The sequence below is a fragment of the Lissotriton vulgaris genome, chromosome 4_1 (genome assembly GCF_964263255.1).
Source record: "Lissotriton vulgaris chromosome 4_1, aLisVul1.2, whole genome shotgun sequence".
Classification (NCBI taxonomy): domain Eukaryota; kingdom Metazoa; phylum Chordata; class Amphibia; order Caudata; family Salamandridae; genus Lissotriton; species Lissotriton vulgaris.
In genome coordinates, this window is record NC_141691.1 from 13,602,203 (window position 1) to 13,617,011 (window position 14,809).

A 14,809-nucleotide genomic window follows, 5' to 3' on the forward strand; every position below is an offset into this window, starting at 1 on the left:
TCTTTGCATTTGCAACCCCCTGAATGTGCCAAGAAGGCTGCCCAGGGATGACTATGAAGTGTTACCCTATTGTCTACTTCAGCCCAAATCAGAGCCTTGATGGATATGATCCAACGCTCACTGTCAATTACAGGAGGAGAGAAACTGGGACAATACGAGTGAAGTCAGGTTCAGTGGAAGGCAGGACGTGCAAGCCCCCATTGGCATTAACCAGTAGAAGGAGGGTGGCCCCCTATAGGGGATGAATGGAAGAATATTTCAGGTATGCATGGGGGGGGTGGGAACCAATGAACTGTGCCTGCTGAAGGACAACTAGAAAACCGGTCAGGTATTCCATGATAAAGAGAGAAGTTGGAGGAAACAGAAAGGGGTTCAGACCCAAGTCCCTTCCATTTCCAAACTAGGAAAAATCCATAAAAACACATCTTTGTCTCTCTGAACTTTACAAGGGGTGTTTGAACAAATGAGTTCTCCCCAGAAACTGGATGTTTGAAATAATTGTGGAACCAAACTATGTAAAGTGCAGACATATCAAAAGGAGAAACCTACATGTAGGGCAATAATTATGATTTACACAATACTTCACTTGCATTATGGACACTTCCCACAACCTTGACCTGGACATATGGGTGGCACCAATGCTTGAAAACTGAAGGAAGAAGAGAATTTCTTATTCCATGTTTGAAGAAACTGAGAAGAGCTGCTCTGAACTGAAAAAGGGGCCTTCTAAACCTGATCCCAGGAGCAGCGGAGGCCCACTGCCTGCTCCCTACATCTTGTGAGAACCCTATGAAGTCTGGTGGGTCTGGCTCTGGACCTTAGGATGAATGCATGATCCAGAAAACTGAAACTTGCACTCAGAAGGAGAGTTTGTCTGCTTTGAACTCTTGACTGTGGTATGCAGCAAGGCTGTGGCTAGAAGTTGGGAAAGATGGGTGTGAGCATAGGGTGCATTCACATGAACTGCTCAGCAGTGAGCCTACATTTGAAAGTCAGACATGGAAGGTAATTAAATAACATGCCTGTGATTGCAGAGTGCACTGTTTGTAGATCATTTGCAATGCTGATTGCTCTCTATATATTGTGAGTGCTGGCAACAAGGATGGAAAGCGAGAGAGCAGCGCTGTGGAAAAAATGGCGACTACCAGCAGTATCGAAGACCAGTATGACCAGTTCTTTGATCCAAGAAAGTTCAATGAAGAATATTTGGTACAAGAATCTGGATTTCATGTTGATGCTGTTGTTGAGATGTTGTCTGGCTACATGAAAATGTTCTCATCCGGTACGTGCTATTCAAGCTTCTTCTCAATCAAAGTATCATTTGTGCTCAGTCGAGAAAGTCATCCCAAATATGCTTACAATGCGTATTGATTTCAAGTACAAATACTTGTTAGAATGAGTTCATAGTTAGACAATATGTATCCCACAAATAGTCAGACAGCCACCTAAATTATGGGAAGGATGCCTCTTTTTCAGGTCTTTGTGTTCTTTTAACAATGAATCAAGAATGAATTCTGTCCAGTCAGGAGCCTGATAGAATTGACTCCTCACAGCAGAAGAGATCTGCTCTCTCTAGAAGTCTTTGCTACTGATGTTTCATGAGTCACCAACGGGGTCTGTGACTGCACAGTGTGTAAATACCTGCTTCTACTCCCCCTCTGTGTTCATTAACCTGCGCTTAAGACTGAACTATGCATCGTGCCCACTGTATATTGAACCTATATTCATGTATTTCACGCTCCTACTCTGCTGTGTCCAAATGCAGAGATATGGTACATGCGATGTTCAGCTAAAGGGGGGAGTTCAGGGGCTGTCGAGACATGCGTATTGTGCTGAATTGTAAAGCGTATCTCATTAAAATGCTTTTCTTTAGGGTAACCCTTTTCTATCAATATTGGTATTAAAAGCAATGTCCCAACTTTCACATATTCTCTGGAGGAAGCTTGGTCCTGACAAGTGTAAACAATGCCCTATGTAAGGTATGCCTAAGCATTCTTGCAGCACCTTCTTATGTGCCTTAAGCAATTTATTTAAAGTCTTTCTCTTACTCAAAAATATCCAGGCACAACTTCCTGAGAGAGTTTATATTCTAGCAGGTGCTGAAATTCCTCATCTTTAGGTAATCTATCACAGGGTGAGTCTCTGCTTCACTCTTTCAGATTGAAATCACAGCAGCAGTCATAAACCTGTCCTTTAAGACTTAAATCACAGACTGAGTCCCTGCCTCACACTTTACAACTGATAGCACATGGTACTGATATCACAAGGAGAGTCACTGCCTCACCCTTTAAGACTAATGTCACAGAGTGAGTCCCTGCCTCACCTTTTAAGACTGATATCATAAAGTACTGGTATAACAGGGTGAGTCCCTGCCTCACCTTTTAAGACTGATATCACAGGGTATTGGTATCACAGGGTGAGTCACTGCTTCACATTTTAAGACTGATATCACAGGGTCCTGATATCACAGGGTCCTGATATCACAGGGTGAGTCCCTGCCTCACCTTTTAAGACTGATATCACAGGGTATTGGTATCACAGGGTGAGTCACTGCCTCACATTTTAAGACTGATATCACAGGGAACTGATATCACAGGGTGAGCCTCTGCCTCACCTTTTAAGACTGATATCACGGGGTATTGGTATCACAGGGTGAGTCCCTGACTCACCTTTTAAGACTGATATCACAGGGTATTGGTATCACAGGGTGAGTCCCTGCCTCACCTTTTAAGACTGATATCGCAGGGTCCTGATATCACAGGGTGAGTCCCTGCCTCACCTTTTAAGACTGATATCACAGGGTACTGATATCACAGGGTGTGTCACTGCCTTACTCTTTAAAACTGATGTCACACGGGCATTCATTACCCTATTGTTTGAGACTGATTGCGTTTGCAAGCAACAGAGGCACATGCTGTTACTGTGTGGGGAAATTAGCGCCTGGAAAGGGCACCCATTCTCACCAGCCTGTGTCATTTGGTCAGCAGTAGTTTTAATTTCACTTGCTGTTCAGTTTTACCTGATCTCATTTATGCTGCCATGTATTTTTAAACCTGCACTATTGTTTTGCCTCAAGGCAAGCCTGTCTGCGCACGTCCGCCCCAGTCTGTCGCCAGACGCTAGACATGCTGCCCTTTTCAACAAAACTGGGCTGATCTACACAAAAAATTAGCTGTTTGCCTTCAGGAAAGGGGTGAGCAATTGCAGTCAGTCCAGTGGGGCCATTACTGAGGGGTCTTTTTGCTGTTTTGTTGACTTTATGTAGTCACTCTCCACGGCCCAATAAGGCGATCAAGATCTTTAACTTTAACAGTTGTCAGACATCATGCAGATATTTATGATCTTTTGGCGGACGCCTCCACGGATGTTGTCTTTCTCACAAGACGTGGCTCTCGGATGATACAACTGCGGAACCTGGTCTGGTGCTCCTTGCAGGGTATAGTATTCTTACCCTTAATAGGGTAACCAGAGGAGGGATGTATGTCACTACAATGCATGATTTTACAATGCATGCCATTACAACGCAGGTTTTACAACGCAAGTCATTACAACAAATTGCGTTGGGGGGCGCTGGATAGTGAATAGTTTAATTTACTATTCCAACTCCAGTCCCCGTGGATAGTAGGGAAGGTGGTGGATAGTAATTAAACTATTCCCTATCCTAGAGCGCCCCCCAGCGCAATTCGTTGTAATAACTTGCGTTGTAAAAGTTGCGTCGTAATGGTAGTGCGTTGTAAAAGTTGCATTGTAAAGGATGTTTCCTCCAGAGGAGAGGACATTGCGGTGATTTATAAATCAGTCTATCCCTGCACCTTCAGTAGATAAACTATACCTGGTTGTGAGTGTGCCCTGTTCAAGATTAAATTTAGCCCTAACTTCACCATGTCAGGACTTTTGATCTGTATGCCCCCTGGGCCACCTATTGAATTCAAGGCCACGCTCGTAGAGGTTGTCAGCATGTTAGTAGTTTAGACTGCCAACTTCACAGTCAGAGGGGATTTGAATATCAACTTTTATAGCAGATATGGCAGCTTGTCAATTAACACAACTACTAATATACCTTCATTTACAGCCCTTGTACCCATGCCCATGGGATGATCCGACCATTATTTGGTCCCTATGTCCCTCCAGGAGACAATGCCCTTACATAGCATGGCCCAGACACCCTCGCTCAGACGCCCCTGGCATAAACTCAATTGGGATTCTTTCCAGGGCTGACTGTCCTCTACATGTCCTAGACTCCCTAACAACCCTAATGAGACTTTCAGGGACATCTTATACTGGATTAGCCAGCCGCTAGATGACCTCATCCCTGAGAAAGTTTCTCTGAACCATAAAACCCGTTCTAAACCATGGTACAATAGAGAGCTAGCTGACCTGCGTAAAGACCGGAAAAGACTGGAACGGATATGGCGGAGGGATTGGCACGTGCACCGTTCTATGCCGCCTGTAGGAACTGGGGTCACCAGTTCCCTGGGGGTAGCCTGGCATGAGCAGGTAGGCACCCGAAATCTTAGGTGTCAAGTGAGTACACAACACACACATCCACTGAGACAGGGAATGCACACAGTGACTGAGACCACACCAGTGAGTGGGATTAAAACACTAGCTTTTATCTAGGATAACGTGCAGGGTATTCAATTACTCAATACATTAGCTCCTCAAAGCATTTCATCAGGGGAGCTATTCAATATTTACTGTAGCATAACAACCTAAACATTTCATGAAGCCCGCCCCTGCAAGGAATTCATTAGAAAGACACTCAATCATCATATCCTGGAACCAGCACCTGCAAGGAATTCATGGGAGAGACATTCAAGTAACATGTCATTTAGCAGGAATAACGTCTCCTCATGTAAAGCATTTAGTCAGCATTTCCTCAACTTTGCATTAGGCAAAATCTACGCATTTCATATGGTACAGATACACATTTCAGTAAAGATCAAGCAACATCTCCTTATAAGAGAACAGGCATCTCATTAGGTAGGAATGACCTTTCATTAAATGTAGAACCGTTAATTAGCAGAAGTAAAACCTTTCAGTCGTCAGGTCAATTATGTTTAGAGCTAAGTGAGCCTTTAACTATACCCCAGGCAGGGGTGAATTTATCTAGCCCCGGCTCCAGGGGCATTCTAGAGTCTTAGCCAGTTCAGGGAGTGCTGCGGACACAATTGGGGCCAACAGTGCCCAGTAACAGTTTTCACCAGGGAGGGGTGAACTCAGGGCCTGCCGGGGCCTTCTGCCCTCCTCCCTGGGGTTTTGCTCACTTTGCGGTAGTCAAGTGGGGCCAACGGGGCCCAGTAACAGTTTTACCCAGGGAGGGGCGAACTCAGGGCCTGCCGGGGCCTTCTGCCCTCCTCCCTGGGGTTTACCTTGTGGTCTTTGGCCCGCTCGGGGCCCTTGCGTCGGATTCCAGTGAAGGGGATGGGTTGTGATCTTGTCTGAGCCCTCCGGTGCAGTGTTCGGCAGAGTCACGGGCCTCCAGATGCTTCCGAGGCCTCAGGACCACTGAGGCGAGGGAGCAAAGTGGAAGCGCCGGCCGCCAATCACAGCATGGCCGGTGAGAGGGGTGTGGCCAGGATGGCCAATCACGGGCTAGCCACGGCGGGGTGTGGCCTGTGATGTCGCCGGTCACCACCGTCACGTGGTGCGAGTGCGGGTGCCTCACTGGGCCTAGTGGGGCCTACCTCCGCAATGCAGCGGCCCTCTCCTGGCTCCGAGGTCCACTGGGACAGCACCAGAGGCAGCAGCAGTTGTCATGAACCAGTGCGGGCCATGGCGGTGATGACGGCCACAGAGGACTTTGCGGCAACGCGAGGCAGAGCCAGTCAGTCAGAGGCCAGGGAGTGGATCGGCCACGCTATTGAAGCCCTCAGAGTACCCAGGATGCAGTGGTCAGTGGAGAGGCACAGCGCTCGAGTGACAGTAGCGCTTCCGCCGGCAACAGGGTGCAGGAGTCCAGCGCTTCCCCTTGGGGCACAGAGGGGAGTGCTGAGGCAGAAACTCAGCTCGGTGAGGCAGTTTAGGCAGAAAGGTAATTCAGTGGTTACCGCTAGTAAATAAGAGCGCTTAGCAGGCAGTTCAGAGGGCTAGCGTTGGGGCAATGAGAGCGCTTAGCCAGCAGTTTAGGCAAGGCGGATCCCCAAAGGGGGTCAGGCAGGACAGTGCAGGGGCCCAGGTGAAGACACAGTGGCACAGCCCAGTACCTAGATGATCCCCAGTAGTCCTTGGGGGCACAGAAAGGGGGTCTTCTCAGCACTTGTTGATTACTGCGCCCTTGCTTAGCAGCTTCTTGGTTTCTTGAGGGGGAGGTTTGAGTTGAAGGCTTGTCAGCAGGTCACTTCAGGTGGTCCCTGGGTTCCCCTCCCGTCGGGCCAGATCAGTGGGCTAGTTCAGGGTTCCTCACTCTACTTGGAAGGCAGCACCTAAGCCCTGTCACTCCCAGTGGCATAGGCCCCTGACTAGGCCCTACCGCCTAAGTCTCCTGCATAGGGTCCCCCAGGTCAGTTATGCCCCAACTGACTGGAAAGTTTCCCTCCCTTTCTTTATATAGGTGCAGGTCAGGTGACCACCCTCTAAGATGGCAAAAATATGCTCCGCCCCTATTATAGAAGGTGCAAGGAGCTTCCCTACTCTAACTGTGGGCAGGCAAGGCAGGCTAGAATGGTTACAATGTTTAAGGGTTCCAGCCAGCTCCATGCAACTAGGGTGCTACACAAAAAGACCATGCTGCAGTTGCAGGGGCCAGTGGCAGCCATGTTTGAAGTAGAGAGCACCTGTACCTTAGCATTGATTAGCAATAGAAAGGTGCTCGGAGACCTAAGGCCAACAAAAAAAGAAGGTGGGAAAAATGAGGCAAGGGCGAAAAAAATAGGGAAAGACCACCCTGGGCTGACAGGTCCAACACCGACCAATCCGCAACAGCGATAACCTGGCAAAAAGGGTTTTTTCGATACTTTCCCGCCTTAAATCACAGCAGACCAATGTGGGGCAGGAAATACGGTCCAAATGAGCTATGTGAATACGTTGCCGCCTTTTTCATTAGGAAGGTTGATAATATTTATAGGTTATTCCCTCCTACAGCTGGCACCCCTCTAGCGGTGGGGCGTGATCAACCGGCCAATATCTTGGAGTCTCTCGCACCCATTTCTATAGAACAACTTCAAGTACTTTGCAGGAAAATAAATCTGGCTCTCCTGCTGATCCTCTTAAACCAGAGCAATTCAGAAGGGTGCTGCCTATGATTATGTCTTCCTTGAAGCAGGTAATCAACACGTTGGTCTCCACCGCTACTGTGCCCATGGAGTGGAAACATGTCAAGGTGCTACCTTTACTTAAAAAACTCTCATTGGACTCAGCCAAAACCGAAACCTTCTGCCCTATCTCACTACTCCCTTGGGCAGCTAAGATTACCGAGGCGCATGTTAACTCATTCCTCTCTGAATTCTTGGCCGAGAACGGCATGCTAGACCCCTCCCAGAATCCTTTTCGGCCTGGCCACGGCACAGAGTCTGCTCTCTTGACTGTGACAGAACATCTTTGGTCTACACTGGATGCTGGGCAAACGTTGGCGCTGATTCTTCTGGATCTTAGCGCCACGTTTGACACAGTATCCCAGGCCATTCTGTTAGAGCGTTTGGAAGAGGCAGCGATTGTTGGCGCGGCTTTGAAGTGGTTCACTTTGTCCCTTAGCGAGAGGTCATTTATGGTCACCGTTCCCCCTTTTGTTTTAGGCACTCACCCCATTAAACAAGGTGTGGCACAAGGTTCCTCTCTCAGTCCCCTATTATTTAATCTCTTTGTCCAACCGCTGGCCATGTTGGGCAGAAATAGGGGACTGACCATGGTCTCTTACGCCGACGACACACAAGTGGTGGTGGTACTCTCAAGTGACACCAAGAGGGATGCCCTGAAATTTCGGGGCGATCTGGCGTTGGTCGCCAAGTGGATAACCACTTACTGAGTTAAACAGACCACTCTTACCCAGTCCAAAGATCAGGGCTTGATCCATCACCGTTATTTATCTCACTGCCCCATCCCAGCTCAGAACCTGGCTATATGCAAATCAGTCTGTCCCTGGCCCAGGGCATCATGGGAACAGGGCAGACTAAACTACCAAGCCAATTCTTCACCAGAAAGGAGACAAGCTACCGGGGACCGGTTTCTGGCATTTCAGCCTTCTTCGGCCCGGCTTGCTTGAATCCTGATGGAGCAGTGAGAAAGGGACTCATGTCTGAGTATACCCTGCCACACCTATAGTGGCCAAAAACGATTTAGAAAAGGGGGTGGTGATGAACAGAGTGTCTGAGTTAAACAGACCACTCTTACCCAGTCCAAAGATCAGGGCTTGATCCATCACCGTTATTTATCTCACTGCCCCATCCCAGCTCAGAACCTGGCTATATGCAAATCAGTCTGTCCCTGGCCCAGTGCATCATGGGAACAGGGCAGACTAAACTACCAAGCCAATTCTTCACCAGAAAGGAGACAAGCTACCGGGGACCGGTTTCTGGCATTTCAGCCTTCTTCGGCCCGGCTTGCTTGAATCCTGATGGAGCAGTGAGAAAGGGACTCATGTCTGAGTATACCCTGCCACACCTATAGTGGCCAAAAACGATTTAGAAAAGGGGGTGGTGATGAACAGAGTGTCTGAGTTAAACAGACCACTCTTACCCAGTCCAAAGATCAGGGCTTGATCCATCATCGTTATTTATCTCACTGCCCCATCCCAGCTCAGAACCTGGCTATATGCAAATCAGTCTGTCCCTGGCCCAGTGCATCATGGGAACAGGGCAGACTAAACTACCAAGCCAATTCTTCACCAGAAAGGAGACAAGCTACCGGGGACCGGTTTCTGGCATTTCAGCCTTCTTCGGCCCGGCTTGCTTGAATCCTGATGGAGCAGTGAGAAAGGGACTCATGTCTGAGTATACCCTGCCACACCTTTAGTGGCCAAAAACGATTTAGAAAAGGGGGTGGTGATGAACAGAGTGTCTGAGTTAAACAGACCACTCTTATACAGTCCAAAGATCAGGGCTTGATCCATCACCGTTATTTATCTCACTGCCCCATCCCAGCTCAGAACCTGGCTATATGCAAATCAGTCTGTCCCTGGCCCAGTGCATCATGGGAACAGGGCAGACTAAACTACCAAGCCAATTCTTCACCAGAAAGGAGACAAGCTACCGGGGACCGGTTTCTGGCATTTCAGCCTTCTTCGGCCCGGCTTGCTTGAATCCTGATGGAGCAGTGAGAAAGGGACTCATGTCTGAGTATACCCTGCCACACCTATAGTGGCCAAAAACGATTTAGAAAAGGGGGTGGTGATGAACAGAGTGTCTGAGTTAAACAGACCACTCTTACCCAGTCCAAAGATCAGGGCTTGATCCATCACCGTTATTTATCTCACTGCCCCATCCCAGCTCAGAACCTGGCTATATGCAAATCAGTCTGTCCCTGGCCCAGTGCATCATGGGAACAGGGCAGACTAAACTACCAAGCCAATTCTTCACCAGAAAGGAGAAAAGCTACCGGGGACCGGTTTCTGGAATTTCAGCCTTCTTCGGCCCGGCTTGCTTGAATCCTGATGGAGCAGTGAGAAAGGGACTCATGTCTGAGTATACCCTGCCACACCTATAGTGGCCAAAAACGATTTAGAAAAGGGGGTGGTGATGAACAGAGTGTCTGAGTTAAACAGACCACTCTTACCCAGTCCAAAGATCAGGGCTTGATCCATCACCGTTATTTATCTCACTGCCCCATCCCAGCTCAGAACCTGGCTATATGCAAATCAGTCTGTCCCTGGCCCAGTGCATCATGGGAACAGGGCAGACTAAACTACCAAGCCAATTCTTCACCAGAAAGGAGACAAGCTACCGGGGACCGGTTTCTGGCATTTCAGCCTTCTTCGGCCCGGCTTGCTTGAATCCTGATGGAGCAGTGAGAAAGGGACTCATGTCTGAGTATACCCTGCCACACCTATAGTGGCCAAAAACGATTTAGAAAAGGGGGTGGTGATGAACAGAGTGTCTGAGTTAAACAGACCACTCTTACCCAGTCCAAAGATCAGGGCTTGATCCATCACCGTTATTTATCTCACTGCCCCATCCCAGCTCAGAACCTGGCTATATGCAAATCAGTCTGTCCCTGGCCCAGTGCATCATGGGAACAGGGCAGACTAAACTACCAAGCCAATTCTTCACCAGAAAGGAGACAAGCTACCGGGGACCGGTTTCTGGCATTTCAGCCTTCTTCGGCCCGGCTTGCTTGAATCCTGATGGAGCAGTGAGAAAGGGACTCATGTCTGAGTATACCCTGCCACACCTATAGTGGCCAAAAACGATTTAGAAAAGGGGGTGGTGATGAACAGAGTGTCTGAGTTAAACAGACCACTCTTACCCAGTCCAAAGATCAGAGCTTGATCCATCACCGTTATTTATCTCACTGCCCCATCCCAGCTCAGAACCTGGCTATATGTTGTAAATATTTTTGTCCACCCTAAGCGTGGAAGGGTATTCTCAGATGTGAGACCCTTGCTCATTGCACCATCAGGATTCAAGCAAACCGGGCCGAAGATGGCTGTAATGCCAGAAACCGGTCCCCGGGAGCTTGTTTCCTTCCCAGTGTAAGAATTGGCTTTTGTAGTTTGGTTTTCCCTGTTCCCATCATGCACTGGGACAGGAACAGACTAATTTGCATACAGCCAGGTTCCGAAACTGGGATGGTGCAGTGAGATAAAAAACGGTGTTGGATCTAGTCCTGATCTCTTGACTGGGTGAGAGCTTTCTGCTTAATTCAGAGACTCTGTCCCTCACCACCCCTTGTTGTAAATATTTTTGTCCACCCTAAGCGTGGAAGGGTATTCTCAGATGTGAGACCCTTGCTCATTGCACCATCAGGATTCAAGCAAACCGGGCCGAAGACGGCTGTAATGCCAGAAACCGGTCCCCGGGAGCTTGTTTCCTTCCCAGTGTAAGAATTGGCTTTTGTAGTTTGGTTTGCCCTGTTCCCATCATGCACTGGGACAGGAACAGACTAATTTGCATACAGCCTGGTTCTGAAACTGGGATGGTGCAGTGAGCTAAAAAACGGTGTTGGATCTAGCCCTGATCTCTTGACTGGGTGAGAGCTTTCTGCTTAATTCAGAGACTCTGTCCCTCACCACCCCTTGTTGTAAATATTTTTGTCCACCCTAAGCGTGGAAGGGTATTCTCAGATGTGAGACCCTTGCTCATTGCACCATCAGGATTCAAGCAAACCGGGCCGAAGACGGCTGTAATGCCAGAAACCGGTCCCCGGGAGCTTGTTTCCTTCCCAGTGTAAGAATTGGCTTTTGTAGTTTGGTTTGCCCTGTTCCCATCATGCACTGGGAGAGGAACAGACTAATTTGCATACAGCCAGGTTCTGAAACTGGGATGGTGCAGTGAGCTAAAAAACGGTGTTGGATCTAGCCCTGATCTCTTGACTGGGTGAGAGCTTTCTGCTTAATTCAGAGACTCTGTCCCTCACCACCCCTTGTTGTAAATATTTTTGTCCACCCTAAGCGTGGAAGGGTATTCTCAGATGTGAGACCCTTGCTCATTGCACCATCAGGATTCAAGCAAACCGGGCCGAAGACGGCTGTAATGCCAGAAACCGGTCCCCGGGAGCTTGTTTCCTTCCCAGTGTAAGAATTGGCTTTTGTAGTTTGGTTTGCCCTGTTCCCATCATGCACTGGGACAGGAACAGACTAATTTGCATACAGCCAGGTTCTGAAACTGGGATGGTGCAGTGAGCTAAAAACGGTGTTGGATATAGCCCTGATCTCTTGACTGGGTTAGAGCTTTCTGCTTAATTCAGAGACTCTGTCCCTCACCACCCCTTGTTGTAAATATTTTTGTCCACCCTAAGCGTGGAAGGGTATTCTCAGATGTGAGACCCTTGCTCATTGCACCATCAGGATTCAAGCAAACCGGGCCGAAGACGGCTGTAATGCCAGAAACCGGTCCCCGGCAGCTTGTTTCCTTCCCAGTGTAAGAATTGGCTTTTGTAGTTTGGTTTGCCCTGTTCCCATCATGCACTGGGACAGGAACAGACTAATTTGCATACAGCCAGGTTCTGAAACTGGGATGGTGCAGTGAGCTAAAAAACAGTGTTGGATCTAGCCCTGATCTCTTCACTGGGTGAGAGCTTTCTGCTTAATTCAGAGACTCTGTCCCTCACCACCCCTTGTTGTAAATATTTTTGTCCACCCTAAGCGTGGAAGGGTATTCTCAGATGTGAGACCCTTGCTCATTGCACCATCAGGATTCAAGCAAACCGGGCCGAAGACGGCTGTAATGCCAGAAACCGGTCCCCGGGAGCTTGTTTCCTTCCCAGTGTAAGAATTGGCTTTTGTAGTTTGGTTTGCCCTGTTCCCATCATGCACTGGGACAGGAACAGACTAATTTGCATACAGCCAGGTTCTGAAACTGGGATGGTGCAGTGAGCTAAAAAACGGTGTTGGATCTAGCCCTGATCTCTTGACTGGGTGAGAGCTTTCTGCTTAATTCAGAGACTCTGTCCCTCACCACCCCTTGTTGTAAATATTTTTGTCCACCCTAAGCGTGGAAGGGTATTCTCAGATGTGAGACCCTTGCTCATTGCACCATCAGGATTCAAGCAAACCGGGCCGAAGACGGCTGTAATGCCAGAAACCGGTCCCCGGGAGCTTGTTTCCTTCCCAGTGTAAGAATTGGCTTTTGTAGTTTGGTTTGCCCTGTTCCCATCATGCACTGGGACAGGAACAGACTAATTTGCATACAGCCAGGTTCTGAAACTGGGATGGTGCAGTGAGCTAAAAAACGGTGTTGGATCTAGCCCTGATCTCTTGACTGGGTGAGAGCTTTCTGCTTAATTCAGAGACTCTGTCCCTCACCACCCCTTGTGTTAATATTTTTGTCCACCCTAAGCGTGGAAGGGTATTCTCAGATGTGAGACCCTTGCTCATTGCACCATCAGGATTCAAGCAAACCGGGCCGAAGACGGCTGTAATGCCAGAAACCGGTCCCCGGGAGCTTGTTTCCTTCCCAGTGTAAGAATTGGCTTTTGTAGTTTGGTTTGCCCTGTTCCCATCATGCACTGGGACAGGAACAGACTAATTTGCATACAGCCAGGTTCTGAAACTGGGATGGTGCAGTGAGCTAAAAAACGGTGTTGGATCTAGCCCTGATCTCTTGACTGGGTGAGAGCTTTCTGCTTAATTCAGAGACTCTGTCCCTCACCACCCCTTGTTGTAAATATTTTTGTCCACCCTAAGCGTGGAAGGGTATTCTCAGATGTGAGACCCTTGCTCATTGCACCATCAGGATTCAAGCAAACCGGGCCGAAGACGGCTGTAATGCCAGAAACCGGTCCCCGGGAGCTTGTTTCCTTCCCAGTGTAAGAATTGGCTTTTGTAGTTTGGTTTGCCCTGTTCCCATCATGCACTGGGAGAGGAACAGACTAATTTGCATACAGCCAGGTTCTGAAACTGGGATGGTGCAGTGAGCTAAAAAACGGTGTTGGATCTAGCCCTGATCTCTTGACTGGGTGAGAGCTTTCTGCTTAATTCAGAGACTCTGTCCCTCACCACCCCTTGTTGTAAATACACTTACTGCCTCCAGCTGAATGCTAGTAAATCAGAGGTGCTGTTGGGGTAAAGGACCATGGTCTATGGAGCGAACTCTGGTGGCCAGAAAGTTTGGATAGCACTCTTTTCCTAAGCTGCTGTCAAAAACCTGGGGGTATGGCTGGATTCTGCTCTCAGCTATCAGGCCCAAACAAAAAAGGTGGCAGGGGTTTGCTTTGGGCTTCTATGAGGGCTTAAACCCCTATTGAAGTTTTTTTACCCCCGACGCGCCAGACTATCATTCAGGCAGCTATATTGTCCCGATTTGGCCTATGCCTGTTCTTTGTATTTGGGGGCTAATAAGGCCGAGATCGCTCGACTACAATGGGTACAGAACGCAGCAGCCAGATCGCTGATTGGTTTGCGTAGGTGCTGCCCGGTGTTAGCCACAACCCATCAGCTGCATTGGCTGCCTGTGGCTAGGAGAATTGAATTTAAGGCCCTTTGTATTACTTTCAAGACCCTGAAATTCACCACCCCTAGTATTCTGGCCAACCTAGTTATCCCCTACATCCCCACACGCAAGCTACGCTCACTTGGCCAGCACCTGGTGAGGGTCCCAAGGTTCCGGAGAGTGCGGGCAGGAGGCTGTTCCTTCCTCAGAAGGGCAGCGCTTCTTTGGAACTCACTGCCCACTCATATTCGAAGCCACACTACTTATTTGGCTTTCAGGAAACCCATAAAAACTCACCTATTCCCCATTGTGTAGCCTTTTCCTCCCACCGTGTTAGCTTTCTGCTCACAGCACCGGGACGCCCCTTTGCTGGGGCAGCTGTTGTGCTATACAAATGGCATTAACATAACACAACATAACATAACATAACATAACATAACATAACATAACATAACATAACATAACATAACAAAACATAACATAACATCACAAAATTAGTCACTGCCGAACCTTTTAAGACTATTAACACAAGATGAGTCACAACCTCACCCTATAAGATTGATGTCACAGGGTATTGAAATTAAAGGAAGAGTCACTCCCTAATGCATTAAGACATATACCACAGGGTGAGTCAATCTCCTATGCTTTAAGACTGATTTCACAGGGTATGGATATCACAGGGTGAGTCACTGCACCACCCTTTAAGACTGATATCACAGGTGAGTCACTGCACCAGTCTTTAAGACTGATATCACAGGGTATTGATATCAAAGGATGAATCACTACAC

General features: G+C 48.3%; 1 protein-coding gene across 1 annotated transcript in view; it reads left to right on the forward strand.

The window, feature by feature from the left end:
• Positions 1-1,110: 1,110 nt before the first annotated feature.
• The window catches only part of LOC147718221 (nicotinamide N-methyltransferase-like), a 56,757-nt gene continuing 43,058 nt past the window's right edge, over positions 1,111-14,809 (forward strand). Inside the window, exon 1 of the mRNA XM_086966644.1 lies at positions 1,111-1,282. Within this exon, the coding sequence (XP_086822770.1) occupies positions 1,135-1,282 (148 nt within the window). The 5' untranslated portion in view covers positions 1,111-1,134. The remainder of the gene's footprint in view (positions 1,283-14,809) is intronic.